The 15,070-nt window shown below is 40.5% G+C and overlaps 1 protein-coding gene across 1 annotated transcript; it reads right to left on the bottom strand.

Moving 5' to 3' along the window:
* Window positions 1-3,539: 3,539 nt before the first annotated feature.
* Window positions 3,540-8,851, bottom strand: CTXN3 (cortexin 3). The gene is made up of 2 exons (XM_002815840.5): window positions 8,745-8,851; window positions 3,540-4,748 (listed from the first exon to the last, which is right to left on the bottom strand). Exon 2 carries the CDS (start codon window positions 4,647-4,649, stop codon window positions 4,404-4,406), a length of 246 nt encoding a protein of 81 aa, XP_002815886.1. The 5' UTR covers window positions 4,650-4,748; window positions 8,745-8,851; the 3' UTR covers window positions 3,540-4,403.
* Between the last annotated feature and the right edge of the window lie 6,219 nt (window positions 8,852-15,070).

Raw genomic sequence — 15,070 nt, 5'->3', positions numbered from 1 at the left:
TCCAGCTTTTCAAACTCCAAAGAACCCAGGAAGAGCCTCTTTCTTAAAAGCTGGCATAAGTTTGGTGCTCTAGGGCTGGTCATAGGGCCTAGAAGAGAATAAGGGTGGAAATCTCTTTGAAAAGATAGTTTAAAGGGAATTTCTCTTACTCTGAAGCACAGAAAGTAGAGAAACATCAATCAGGATATTGAGAAAGGCTATGGGATGGAGGGATCTAAGAGGATCTTGTGGTGCTTTAGAAAAAGACATGAGTATAGTTTATAGCAGGAAACTGAAGGCAAAATTTCCACTGTACTAAATGCAGCAGGGAACTTTATTATAAAAACATGACCTTGGAAAGGACTAAAGACTGGCTAAAGTATTGGGCTTGGTTCACCTGACCAGAGCAAGATGCCAGATGGGGAGGCCTCATGTCCTCAGAGTAGACCCCTCTCTGAAAATAATTCAGTTATTTTTGTTAGAAATGGGAAGTACAAACAAAGCTTAGAGGGTTCTCCTTTTTCATCTCAAAACAAAACAAAAAAATCTCTTCTGGCGTAGGCCAGTTGGAGCCTGGATTGCATACACACATATAGTCATTTGGGTACTTTCTGGAGATCATGGCTCAACTCTACAACTTTTGGATTAATCAATAACTGAGACACCCATCCTACATAATTTGTCTTGGTCGACACACATCTCACAAATCATATCTTAGGTTTTATTCAATGTTTTTGGGCTTATAAAATTTATTGAAAAAACCATGTTTCAATATATTTTACATGTCAATTCTGAAAGTTGACATCTTGAAACAATTAGGCTTTTTAAAAAAAATAATTTATGGTGAACAAGTGAAATTTCTCATTGTACCAAATTTATCAATATGTTCACATTACAAAAAGCTTCAGGTCAGGCTTGGTGGCTCACGCCTGTAATCCCAGCACTTTGGGAGGCTGAGGTGGGTGGATCATGAGGTCAGGAAATCGAGACCATCCTGGCTAAAATGGTGAAACCTCGTCTCTACTAAAAATATAAAAAATTAGCCGGGCATGGTGGCGGGCTCCTGTAGTCCCAGCCACTCGGGAGGCTGAGGCAGGAGAATGGCGTGAACCTGGGAGGCGGAGCTTGCAGTGAGCCGAGATTCCGCCACTGTACTCCACCCTGGGTGACACAGCAACACTCCATCTCCAAATAAAAACTTCAGTGTTTCAGTAAAACACTGTTCAATGAATCCAATAAAAAAGGAACTTGAATACATATTTTTTCTGCATGCATAAACATCTGCTCTATCTAACTTTTGCCTCCTAAAATTGTTTATTTTGCCTCAGCCTTAACCCTTAAAAATAGCAAAAGAATTGCCTGTCTTGAAATGTTTATTAATTTAACAGCAGAGTCAAATTAGGCTCCTTCGCACCTAAGTTAAACTTGCTTTACACAGTGTTTAAAATATTTTAAAAGGTCTCTTGGAGGGAGAAATGTTTATCTAGAACTTGGGATCTCTGGGGGAATAAAACATAGGGTTGTGATTCCAAGCTCAGGCTAAGAATGAGGTTGCACATTTTTCTGAATCAAAAGGCAGGTCTATTCTACAGAGTGACCTTGGGAAAGTCCAGGGTTTCTTCCCCCCATCCTGGGATGCAGATATACTCCATAAAGGCCAGCTGCACTCATTGTAAATATCTTGTAAGATAGGCAAAGTGCTGCCCTGTAACTCCTTTAGCCAGAAAGCCGGGAAAGAGAGGGCTTATGTGACCTTTTGAGAATAAGTTGTTCACCCCAAGAAGCCCAGAGTAATTAAAACAGAGAGTTAGCACTTCTTACAGGGGGGATCAATTTACTGTGAATAGCCCAAAGTGTTCTTTCACTTGTTATGGTACTCTTGCTCTGGACAAGTGAGGAGGCAGGAGAGCCAGTGAGGGGAGGTTGAACAAGGAGCAGTAATCTGAGAAGGGAAAACAAAAATAGAGTGGGAAATAAAGGGAGGAGTGAAAGAAGGGCAGGCTTTGGGAGGCCCTGTGGCGCTTGTGGGCAATGCCCGTGCTCAAAGGCCTCTAAGGGGGCAGGTGGCTATTTCAGTGTGCTCCCACTACAGAAGCGGATCCTAGTGTTGCCCTGAGGAAGGGCGCGGAAGCTGGAACTGACACACCACTCCTTAGTTCATTTTTTTCCTCGTGAATCTACGGTGACTCCCACCCTTGATTTTTCCGTTTAGGATCCTCTGAGGTCCAGCTCTGCCTTTGTCCTTCACATAGGAGTTGCAGCTGCCCCTCCAACTCTCTACTCCAGCCAGGCTGCACTCCTGCCTTCGGGCCCCACACCCGTACCTCTGTTTCCTTATTCTATGGTTTTCCCTCTTCCTTTCCTTTACACATATCTAAACTACCTCCATCCTCTCAGGTCAAGATCTAATTTATTTCATAATAATAACTTACATTGCATTAAACTTTATGCCAAGCACTGAAACGTGCACAATTATACCTGAGCCATTGTCTCCTAGACATTTCCTTAATTATTTTGGCTACATTCATCTTTCCTCATGTTTTATGTCTTCGAGCATTTGTTTACTAACCCAACTCTACAGAATCAACCCGTAGGGACGAAAGGCTGTAATAATGTCCATTGTCAATAAACTACCCAGGAAAAATTGGAGTTAGGAGTTAGGGTGACCTAAGCTGGTAGAATTTTGACCAGTGCTGTTTATATTTTTCCATATTGTATAATAAATTTTTTACCATGATGATGTACAACTTTTATAATGAAAATTAGCTATTGTGCCACTGCACTCCAGTGGGTGAAAGAGCAAGACCCCATCTCTTAAAAAAATAAAAAAAATAGAAAGTAAAAAAATAATAAAAATTAGCACACATATTAACCTCCCCAGTTGATTCTGATGATGTGGGAACCATCAGGTCCATGTTAGTCATTTGAACAATGATTCAGTTATAAGCCTTTTTAAATGTGTTCTCCATCCAACAAGGTAGAAAAGTATTCAACATTAAGAACTGGCCCTGTCTATTTTCTGTCTTTCTAGTGCTAGCAATTCCAGGCTCAAAGCAGGAGCTCCATAAATACATGAGTGGGTTTGAATAGACTCCAACAAAAATACAAAAAAATTAATGAGGACACACATGACACAGTACATTTGAAAGAAAAAGAAAATCTCATAATTAATAGGTTAAAGAAGTGTGCTTTTTTAATTAAAAAAGGTAATGGCTAGCTGAGGAGAAAACTAGAAGACATAGATTATAAATGCAGCCTAACAGGGTTGGTTTAGGCTGAGTTATCTGCAGGGTTGGTTTAGATACAAGCTTTTTCTTCCAACAAAAGTTGGAATAAGAGGTATTTACATCTCCCTTTTTGGTGGTCTTAAAAACTATCGGTTTTATCTGTGCAGGACAATTTATAGGAGCTCTTCTTGAAATGGGAGAGGGATGAATTAGATGAGCTTTCATGCTGTTAGCTCTTTTCTCCTCTCTTGGAAAAATGTTAAGCCTCAGCACTCAATACCAGGTAGCACCCTCAGTGCATTTGTTCTGGTGAAATAAGAGAGGAAGCAGTTCTGTTTCTTGAAAAGTTTTATTTGGTGACTATATACAATCATAAATACACATTCCTCTGAAGACTATAAAAGTCTTCTCCTCTAAACAATTAACTTTTCATTAAAAAAAAAACTTGAAGCTGCACTTGCAACCTATTATTTAAATCATTTGTGTAACATGTAAATTCAAGTAATGTATAGCTACCTCTATACATGTTATTAATATGAATACATATAATGTAGTTGGCTTGGTAAATAGTTTTTAAAACTCTGTAGCCTTTGAATTAAGTTTTACTTGAAAAACAAAACGCTATTCTCATTCACATTCACCAAGGACAGAATCATCTCTTTTAAGCTTTCCCATTGCTTCCCAATGCTCCCTGCTTTAGGAGAAAACAAGGAACTACTTTGGGTCCATTCAGCACAATCTTCCTCATTCTGCTCAGGACCCAGATAGGTGTCCATGAAATAAAACAAATATAGACATAATTAGAGCAAGGAAATCTCTTCCTGGCCTTGTCACCAGATTCATATGAGATCCTTTCTAGTCTTTTATTCTTTAGTCAGATCAGGTGGTGTTTTGTTTGATAGCAAATCTATGTCAGTATTAATGCTCTTGGTTTCACAATCACACAATTTTAAGAGTACTCATTCATTGAGCAAACATAAAAATTTAAACCTTCTTATGTTGGATTAGTTATATAAATGTCCATTTCCATCATCCTCAAATGTCTTTAACTCAACTGCATATTTATGGAATAATGGATTATGGTCCTGGGACCAAATATTGTTTAAATTTGATTTGTTGAGAACACTAAATAAAGGGAATCCTCGCCAAGACACAAAGCACTTCATCTCCTCAGGAGGAGATCCCACGCCATCCCTCCTAAGCAAGGGCATGGTCGAACTGCCCTTTCTCCAGGCCTTCAAGTCCATCAGCCCAGGTAGAGGTTGGCATGCTTCGATATGGATCCAAAAGAATCCGGAAGCACCGGACAATGAGAATGCCCAAGAAAATAAACAACAAAATCACAAAAACGAATGTCGTTTTCTGCTCCAGGGACATGCTAGAATCTGCTGATACGTTCCCAAGCGGCACTAGGGATGAAGGGATGGGCTGTCCTCCATCCATGGTCCAGGGAAGCCAGAGCACAGGATATCCTGGTTTTCTTTTCTTCCATCATCAATCTGCGGAGGTCATGGTGGCTGCACTCTGGAGAGGCTGAGTTATCTGCAGGGAAAAAGGAAGGGAAAGGAATACCTATAAAATAGCAGCCTTATTTTTTTAGGTTCACAGTCATATTTTTCAGACAGAAAAAGAAATCTGTAAACCAGCTTTCTTTTTCACCAGAGATGCTCAATTCTGTATAATTATCGGGAAAGATATTTTACTCTTGCATGAAATTACCAGTTTGTTCTCAGAAGAGCCACCTGGGGCTAGGAGGGATGGACAGGGAATACAACTATAATACAGAAGATGAGAAATGTGCACAGTAATATTGACCTCAGGGTGTACTGTCAACTTGACATCTGAACCCAGCCTCCCCTGCCAAGTCTCCTCCAGCTCTGCTCCACTAATATTACTCTCACATTGTTCTTATGATAGCGCCATTGAGGGAGCCTCAGCTATGTGTCAGCACAGTGGCTAAACTTGAAACACGTTAGCCACTTTACTGCAAGCTTCATGAAAGCAGGGATCTCTTTAGCCCCAGTGCAAGGAAACTGAGGCTGGAAAAGGTGCTGAAAATAGAAACCTTCTCCAGGAGCATTGAGTTCTGGGCTCCGGGCTCCGCTCTACTGCAAAATAGGTGTGGGACCTTGGAGAGGTCACCAAGCTGTAAAAATGCAAGTAGCAATGCCTGCATCTTTCATGGTGCTGTAATAAGGATGAAGAGCTGTGAAAACCCTTTGAAAAGTATACAAAAAAGAAAAACAACAAAGCCAAGTGTTGCTTCACCTAAGACACAACTAAGGGAGCTATGCTGCGTCTCCTTTCCTTTCTACTGCCTGAGCCAAGGGAGAACGGAGGTATCTCAGTCTCCCAAACTATCAAGTTACTGCTGCTTTTACTTTTTTCCTCAGAAAACAAAGACCAGATTCAATACTTGACCCTGGGAAGCACCTAGAGAATTAAGCCAAGAGAAAGGAATTGATCGATGCATATTTTCAAAAGGACAGTTTTCCTTAGAGTGGCTTCCTACTATTTAAGACTATTCAGTAGAGAGGAAGAGAAGGAAAAGGACAAGCTAACACTATTTTAATTTTACTGGTGGAAAAACTTAGATATGTAGATATTACTGTATAAATATACAAGTGCATATTACCATATAAATATACAAGTATATACATGACAAGTATACACAGAGGTCATTAAAAGCTTCAGATACTGAACTAAATCTACTTAAATCACATTGTAAATAAAAGTATATACATTAGACACTACTATATAGAACATTAAATAATATTTATTATGAATTTATTTATAATAAAAATTACAGAGCACAGTAATTAGCTATGGAAATTAACATGGACACAAAATAAATTTTGCTCAATGAAAATAACCAAATAAAAATAGAATATGTGACCTAAAGCATCCATACAATGTTTCTTCAGTTAACCTATAATCATTGCCTTCAAGTACAGCATTAGTAATCATAGCATAACAGTTTGCATTATATTGACACTTCAAAGTTTATAAAATTACAGTTTAAAAAACAATTTATAAGGGGGATCACAGCCAGGATCTGGGGGGAAGGAGTTACCAGTTGGGTAATGCATCATTTTTGCAGCTCTATCACTTTGAATTTTTTTAAAGGCTATAAAAGTTGCAAAACTCATTTATAATTCATGTTTGTTTGGAAGTAAGATAGGGATAAAAATTTGACTGCATTTTTAATAAATAAGCTCTTTAGGAATTCAGAGGATATTAATGCACTGGGTTTTGTTTTGGTTTGCTTGTTTCTAAGCACCCTCCTAGCCTTGGGTATTAATTCCTTGTGGGCCAGGAAGGGAGGGGCAGGAAGGGAGGCCAGAGCCTCCAATGCAGGTCTCCTCAGCACATCAGACCAGGGCCACCTGTGTCCACCAAAAATATTCAAACTATACTTAATCATACGAAATATAAAATTCTCCAAGGGCTGGGCCAAAGGAAAGCCCACTGATGACAGAGGAGCAGATGCTGAGTCCATCCCTGACATACTCCTTGCTTTTTCATATCCTACTGAGGATCCTCTCACTTTGATTCCTGCTCTCCTTTAGGGATTATCAGAATCTCATTCTGTGTCCTTTTTCCATCCAGTCCAAATGAGGCCAGAGTCCTGTTCTTTGTCCATTCTCAACAGAGCTGAGACAGGTATGCATTTTCAGAAAGTTCTTTTTTTTATTTTGAGACGGAGTTTTGCTCTTGTTGCCCAAGGTGGAGGGCAATGGCGCGATCTCAGCTCACCGCAACCTCCGCTTCCCAGGTTCAAGTGATTCTCCTGCCTCAGCCTCCCTAGTAGCTGGGATTACAGGCATGCACCACCATGCCCAGCTAATTTTGTATTTTTTAGTAGAGACGGGGTTTCTCCATGTTGGTCAGGCTGGTCTTGAACTCCTGACCTCAGGTGATCCGCCCACCTCAGCCTCCCAAAGTGCTGGGATTACAGGCATGAGGCACCATGCCTGGCCATTTTCAGAAAGTTCTTTAGGAAAACACCACATAATCCAAAAAGGAAATGTAAGAAGAGAAAAGACCATTAACTGTATAACTGACGTAAGGATTTCTGGATCTGTGAAATCCAAAAAATCAGGTAAGAACTAGATAGAGAACCTTTTGAGTCCTTGAGAATGACCTCCTCAGCACAAGAAGGCTGACTAGGACGGTGATATCTTGCTCAGTCCCTCCCATCCCACCGGGGGTCTCCACTTGATGAGCAACATTGTGACCCCAGGAGTAGTCTTCCCCAGCCTTCTCTTCCATACAGGGAAAATGTCAAATCCTTCTCTCCTGGATCAACTCTCATACTTTCTAGGCTTCACCCACAACCCAGGATTTAGAGCAAGCAAACCATTCATTTGGGGGCTGCAGTGGTAGGCAACCATTCCAGAAACTCCAGCAAATAACTTAGTCATCCTGATTCAGATTATCTGCCATATCTGCCTCTTCAATCACCCTAGGAATGACTCTGGGACTCAGATTCTGCACAAGGATGCCAAGTGTTAGAATGATTTTTAAAATCAGTTTTAATTTGAAGTTTTACCATCCTCTACTGATTAAAAGGCAAGGTACAAAGGAAAGGTTAGCCCTCTTTGCATTGAGAAGCCTCCTAAAATATAAATATGTGTATTCTCCAATGTCTTCATCACCAAACCTTTCTGATATACCAAATTATGAGCAAATAGAGGTGAAAGAATTTTTAAAACTCTGTAGCACATTGGGAGTTGTAAACCTCTCCTCCCCCAGCACACTGTGGTGCCCAAGTTCCTATAAAAATAACTGCTTTTGGTCAAAGTGTCAACGTCTCCTATTAAATTGCAATATTTTACCTAGGAAAGTGGCACATTAATGTGCTAGCAGGAATTTGTGAGGACTGTTCCCACCTGAAGGAGGGGAAAGTGTGGTAAGTAGAAAGGTGATTGAAGGAAGACCTTGCTGGGAATGAGGGACTCCTGGACAGGACAGGAAGACAGGCATGGCGGTGTGAACAGGGGGCCCACTGGAGAGCCCTAGGGAAGGGATGAGGGATGGTGGGTAGAGACAATCAGGAAGTGGTTGCTAAAGGGATAAAGAGATCCAGAAACCAATGCTGACTAATTCACAATTTTGCCCAGGACTGATTGAAATCCCTGGAAGAGTCTGCTTGATTTTAAACCTGCAATCAGCTAATCAATAATTTACCAATTTAGAAAGCTCCAACAGCATGTATAAGTTGAAGGAAGCATCAGCTATTATAAGGTGGAGAAAAAGAAATAAATGTAATCATTTTGCTACCACAATACAAAAATATCTCAAGACATGTAAATTTTTTAAATGTCTGTCTCGCAGTAAAATGTCCCTTTTTGGTAAAAATGATTCTTAGAAAATGTGCAAGGTTGCTTTTAACTGAACAATGACATCTTTCTTTTAGATGACCAGGGAAATCTGTGCAAGTCTATTATTTCAAAGGATTTTGATACCACCATCAGAAGCCTTCATAATAACACATGGCAGCTATTTTAAGTATAAAGAAAGACCACAGTTACTCACAGCCATATTTTAATCCTGATAGGCTTTCCTCATCATGCAGTACATCTGTGTCTTCCCTTTGTCAGGTCCATTTGTGGGTGCTCCAGAAATAAAGTCTAATTTTAATACTGAAAAATTAAAGAAAACCTTAATTAAAAGATACCCTTTTCAAAAGTCATATAATACATTCCCTTGCTCGAGTCAAGCTCCCTTGTGATACTGACAAACACAGAAGATACCCATAATTACTTATGAAGCCCAGCGGGCGCAGTCATTGCAGCCAGGGTCATTCACACTCTTAGCCACTTGCTTTAGTTTTAGTAATTTTCAAAGTGGCGTACCTCATCCCTTACCCATACTTCCTACACACTGCATCTCGATTCATCTTTTTAAGCCCAGATCTCACCACTCTTCCCCTCAGAAAACCTTTGCATCCCAGTGTCCACAGCCCATTAACCCCCTTGTGGGCCTGATGCCCAGATGTTTTCTGGACCACAGATTAGGACCTATGCTGACAATGGAATTTTTAAGATCTGAGTTTTATTTTTATAAGTTTAGAAAGGAGCCAACACCAAATCACATTTAGTTCTCAGTAAAATGGCCAACGTGTTGATCAGAATAAACTTCCACGTAACTGAATCTGTGGACACCCGTGGAGAATGTCCTCATTTTGTCTGTTTTTCAGCTTGATCCAATACCTGCTGTGCTCTAACGCCTCCAGGTTTCCTACCTCATAATACTTGCCTCCTCTCCTTCTTTCCATCTGTGGAGAGGAGAGGAGGCAAGCACTATGAGGCAAGCATCTTTCCTCTCCTTCTTTCCATCTCTCCCTCCCTTAGGGTTCACACCGAATACCCCCTTCTCGGTGGGGCCTTCTTTGTCTCCCTTCACCAAGGATGGGGTGTTTTTTACTCCATCTCCAGAGACATCACCTGTACTCTGTGGCAGCACTGATTACAGTGCAAGTCTTGACAGTGTTTATCTCCTCCTTATTATACAATAAGCTCCTTGAGGAATTATTTGCTGTTCTGGGATCATTGCCTCTTTAAATATAGGTTAAATCAAATCTTCAACCCCTTACAGTGCAGGGAACTGAATTCAAAATCCGAGGTGCCAGCTAACTGATGCAGAGAGGAAAAACAAAAGCAGAAGTCATCAAGCCGGACTGAGGTGCTGGACCATCACATTTGAAGTAAGTCTTGTTTGAAAGAACCACAGCTAGTTCAAGTCACAATGACACTTTAAAACCCACAGATCTTGTAATTTGAAGAGCCATAAGTTATTTGGCTCATTAAATTTTCCTTGGCCTCCGTGTTGATGGGTGGAATCTGAAATATAAAAATCAGCCAGAGATCGACAGTTACCCTTTTATTTAAGAGGTCATTCTTTCTTACCTAATCTACTTTTTGGTGGGGAAGGGCAGCCATTTAAAATATCCTGAATCCAAATGTCTTACACGAAAACTATTAATGTCAACATGTACCCTTCTCAGGCTTGGATCCCTTGGACATTTTATTTCATTAGCATCTCATTATACAATTTCACAGTAAGGAAAAAATACTTTCTCTGAAGAAAATATATCTTAGAGCAATGACATGTTTCTTTTCTTTTTTTTTTTAAGTGACAGTGACAGAATTACTTAAGTGCATTGGACACCTTGTTCTGTGGAGCCACACACAGGGACTTGATTGTACAGGTCATCAACTCAAGAGCCCACCCTTTTGCAATAGGGTGCAATGATCATATTAATAGTTGCAGTACCTGTGTAGTCCTGCCTGGCACATAGTAGGGGTTTGATAAATAGGTGGGGATGAATGAGTGTTTTCTTTTTACACCATTTTTGTGCAAAATGATGTTTATTTTTCATTTCTATTATGTGATCAAGCACACTAAGGCATGAAAATTATAAATAAACTGCCCAGAATTACAAAAATCAGTTACCAAAAAGGTAGCACCACCCCCTACCACCCCACCGCCAAAGGATGTTAGATCCCAAGTTTTTCACTGGCATGTTGGAATGAATTGAAGGTGTTATCCCTCAGGTGTTAATGGCCTATAGGGCGCAGTGAAGCAATGCTGTCTGTATTTCAAATACTCCTAAACCGCATAATTGCAGTACCTAATTTTTAAAACTTCTGGATCAGAAACCTAGTTACATGACTTGACGTGGTTTCAAAAGTAGGTGTCAAAATAGCCCATCCATTGAGCAAGGACACTCGTGGGCTTGTCCAGTTTCCATTCACGTGTGATAGACAGGACACTTTATCCTGCAAAGATATACTATGAACCTTATTTATATTTATCTGGCAGACTAGTGAGACCAATCTTTAGACTTTAACAGGAACGGAATTGTCTAGCTAGGCAGGACTGAATTTGCAGAGACTGACAGAGACAAACTTACTCAAAATGCTGCATTATTCTGCAACAGTTCTGAAGTTAACTGTGGAAATGTTAACAAGGCTTTGAATGATTCAAGTAATACACATCCTGATACTGAGCCTAAATAGAATCCCTCTCTACTTTTAGCACTAAAGGAAGCCTGGGCTGCATTCCTGTTTGTATAACTGTAGTCTCTCAAAGTACATTTCATTCTCCAACCCACTCACCCACCCTAGATGTGTAAATCTCCCAAATGATCCTATTATCCATTCCCACCACAACTGTGAGCCATCTGTATAAGCCACCTCGTTATCTAAGCAACGGAATCACCACATAAGCAAATATTATTCCCCTACAAATCTTTTAGAAATTCTGTGTATTATTCTAGTGAACAGTAACTTGCATTCAGGATATACACACAAAGATACAAAATATTTCATATAAATTCAAAGAATTCATGGCCCTCTTGTTTACCAGCAAAGAACTTCAGGTAAAGAGTTCCTGGCTCTTTCTAGGTGTTTCACAGATTTTAAATCCTCCCACTCCCCTTGTTTTTGGCTCATATAAATACACGGCAACATCTATATATTTTTTTCCAAGTACAGCCCTCCTGTTCCAATACAATAGCCCTGATGCTTCAAAATTCAAAGGGGAGCTAAGGGTAAATATTATTTTATACTCTCAAAACATAGACTCAAGTCTACTAGAAAGCCTACGAACAATGATTTTATAAACATGACATCTTCAGCTACAGATGTCAACAGGCAGTTTCAGAACTGTTGCCAGCCCCCACTGCTGCACTGGGAAGTCTGTTCTCTGCTTGTTCCTGCAAAGTCAGCCTGCAGAAACGTCTGCTTGGGCTGGGAGTGGACCCTGTTATTCTCAACTCACTGCTGCTTGTAAGCTCTGGGTCAGCAGACCTTTCTCTTCAGCCTCAGCCCCAATCTCAGCTTTACTTCTTCCCCATCTTCATCTTCCTCCTAATATCTGCTTGAGGAATTTTTAAGGGACTGCAGGGCAAGGCTACTGCCTAGCTGCGAACATCAGAAAACACCATGAGGGTGCCTAGTCAGGAATCGGTGGTATCAGAAGGCACCCTTAGCAAACTGGAACTTTTTACTTCAAATAATAAGCCCTACTGTTCCACCTGGTTTTCTTTGTCTTTCTTTGTGTGTTTCATAGTGAAAACGGCTACTTGCTGATACCTCAAAAGGCTAGTGCTGCACACAGCTTATCAGCCAGGGACAGTCAACGCTGTCAATACGAGTGGTTGAGTTGTGATCCTTTGTAAACAAATCAGAACATCCTTGTTACATTTTGGAAGGTTGGACGTTTTAGGTGACTGAAAAAAAATACGATAATGAGCAAACAGCTTTCAGATATAAATTACTGCAGCTTAGGAAGGAAAAAAAAGCCTGTTTTACTACTTCTTCATCCAGTATCAATAACATTATAAACTTAACCATGCTTTAAAAATAAAGGCATCATTACATTTTACCCCCTCTCTTCTTAACTTTATCTAGCAACTGTTTAATTAGACTTATCTAACAGCTAGATCTAAATTCAGAACTATGATCCGAAAGGCATGTATGCGATGATTGCTCATGCATCCATTGTAAAGTTAGAGAAAAGCATTTAATTAGCCCGTCAAAGATACAGGTTGGGTCAAGTACCTGGCTCTGGCTGAACAAACATTTGATCCGTTTCCTGGTGGAACAGTTACAGGTAGTTACGAGCCTCTTTAGTTTCCATTCTTCCCGACCACGCTGTGTGAAAGCAGCAGACAGTGGTAGCTGCAAGGCAGCTGATGGCACACCCCAGGTCTAAAGCTGTTGTTTCAGGCTTAGAAACTTCCCATTAAAACCCCGAGTTAAAGGAGCACCGTCTTTCTGTGTGAGGCATCATTAACGGCCAATACTGCTGCTTCTTTGAGGTGAGCCATGATTTCAGTTCTGCCTCAGCAACTCTTCAGAGGATTCTGCTTCAGCGAGTAGAGGCAGTATCCTAGCAGTGTGTCTGAAATCATCTTCAAGAAAGCATTAACATTCAAAAGGAGTACGGGGTTGGGGGGGGTGGGGAAACATCACAGGGCATTCCTACACCTTTTCAAAATCAAAGCCATAAATCTACCAGTGCTCTGTCCTCTTTATTGATTGTTGACACTATTCCTCTTTGGGAGTGTCAATTAGCACCTTGCAGCAACTCTTCATATTGATTATAGTTGATGACCTTCAGGCCAACTCAATTAATAAGAAGACTTCTGGGGAAGGGCATCAACTTAGCATTTGGGAGAGGAAGAAAAGGCTCATTTTCCTAAAGAAAACTAAAGTGACCTTTCCAAAAAGCAGCATTTATGGGAAGGAAAGAACCATTTAAAAAGATCAAAATCATAGTTTCACCACCTGTCACCTGGTTGTAAATTAGCTGGGCAGTAGGTTGCCAGGTCCAGTGTCTCTCTGAGCAGCCTGCATAATCGTGGCATTGGCAAAGTCCCCACCCCACACAGGGCCCCAGAGACCACTTGATGAATAAAGAAGATTGATTTTTGTGAGAGAAAGTTGTTCTCATTCTGCAGATTCTAGTTACTTGCTACAATGCTTAAATTACTTTCGTTGGATAAGTAAATTTGGAAAATATTTTAGGATAAAATTCTTCATTAAAAAACACTTCTCTAAAAAGAATTCAGCCTAATGCTTAAGATGGAGCATGCTTGTTTTTTGGCAACTCACCACTTTCTTTGTTGAAGTGGCAGCACAGTTAGCGACAACACACCTACCCACCAAATGATGGGGTACGTGATATTTAAAGCTGCCTCTGACTGTGCCTGTCAGCTATGCTGTCTCCTCAGCTCTTGTGAGCAACCAGCCATTACCCAAAGGCTCTAGGAAACTGGAACCAAGCTCATTTTCTAAGAGGGAAACCCCATCTGCTCACAACAGACCGCAATCCTGGATAGGATAGGCCTCTGACCCAAAAGGAACCTTTCAAATCAAATGCTAAATGTTAGGATCGAATGCTTGATTTAGAGTCTAACCTCAAGACAATATGCAGGTTCTTTCCCCATTTGTTTTCCTAATTTTTAACTGAATTTTCTTTCCAATTCATTTTACTTACCCTGTTTTCAGACACACACGTACCACACACCGTAAGACAACGGGACACATGAAATCCAACCGAGCACCATTATCCTGTACTAACTGGCATCCCTCTTGCATTTAGTCAATGCTGGCAGAGGGAGTGCCTGTTTTGGCAATGCCAACAGAGTGTGGTTGAGGAATCTTTCCGACCTCACCCTCCTTCCTATAATTATCATTCCATGCGGTGAGAAAATATCATAGTTAGACATGAGCCTGGGTGACTGTAGCTTGCCCTGCCAAAGAGGCCTTCTCGGATATTGTTTAGCCTACACACTGGTAGAGGTAGAAGGGAACCTGAAAAGGCCTGGGGCTGTCCGCTAGCTACTCTGCAGGCTGAAACCATCCCAGAGAGATGAGTGCCTGGCCTATTTTAAAAACTCTCCAGGGAAGTAGATTCCATAACTTTTTCTGTTTAAACGAACTCCTCTGCTGCTTACTTAGTCTAAATGGGTTGGCGCGTTTCTTTTCATTCTGTCCTTGCTGCAAAAAGTCAGGCACTAACCACTCCAAAATTTTGTTAGAATGCCCTTTCCTTTCAGGGAGGCCGAACTAGATAAACCAAAGAGTATTTGATGAAGATCTGGTGTTATGCTTGGAGCCAAATTTAAACCTCTCTTCTTAAAGATAATTATAATTGAAATTATTAAAATCAGCCCTTCCCCTTATGCAGATATATTATGTGACTCATCGTGAATTCTAAAACAATGAATAAGGGTTTACCAAAGTTCCATTTGAACATTTTATAGTAGATCCTATTTCTTTCGTCTTTAATAATCTTTATATCTCTTCTCTGAATTCTTAAAATTTCTGCTCTCTGGTGCAACCTTAAAT

This window comes from Pongo abelii, chromosome 4, assembly GCF_028885655.2.
Source record: "Pongo abelii isolate AG06213 chromosome 4, NHGRI_mPonAbe1-v2.0_pri, whole genome shotgun sequence".
Lineage (NCBI taxonomy): Eukaryota > Metazoa > Chordata > Mammalia > Primates > Hominidae > Pongo > Pongo abelii.
Note: the sequence above shows the minus strand (reverse complement) of the source record. Positions and strands in the feature narration are given on the sequence as shown.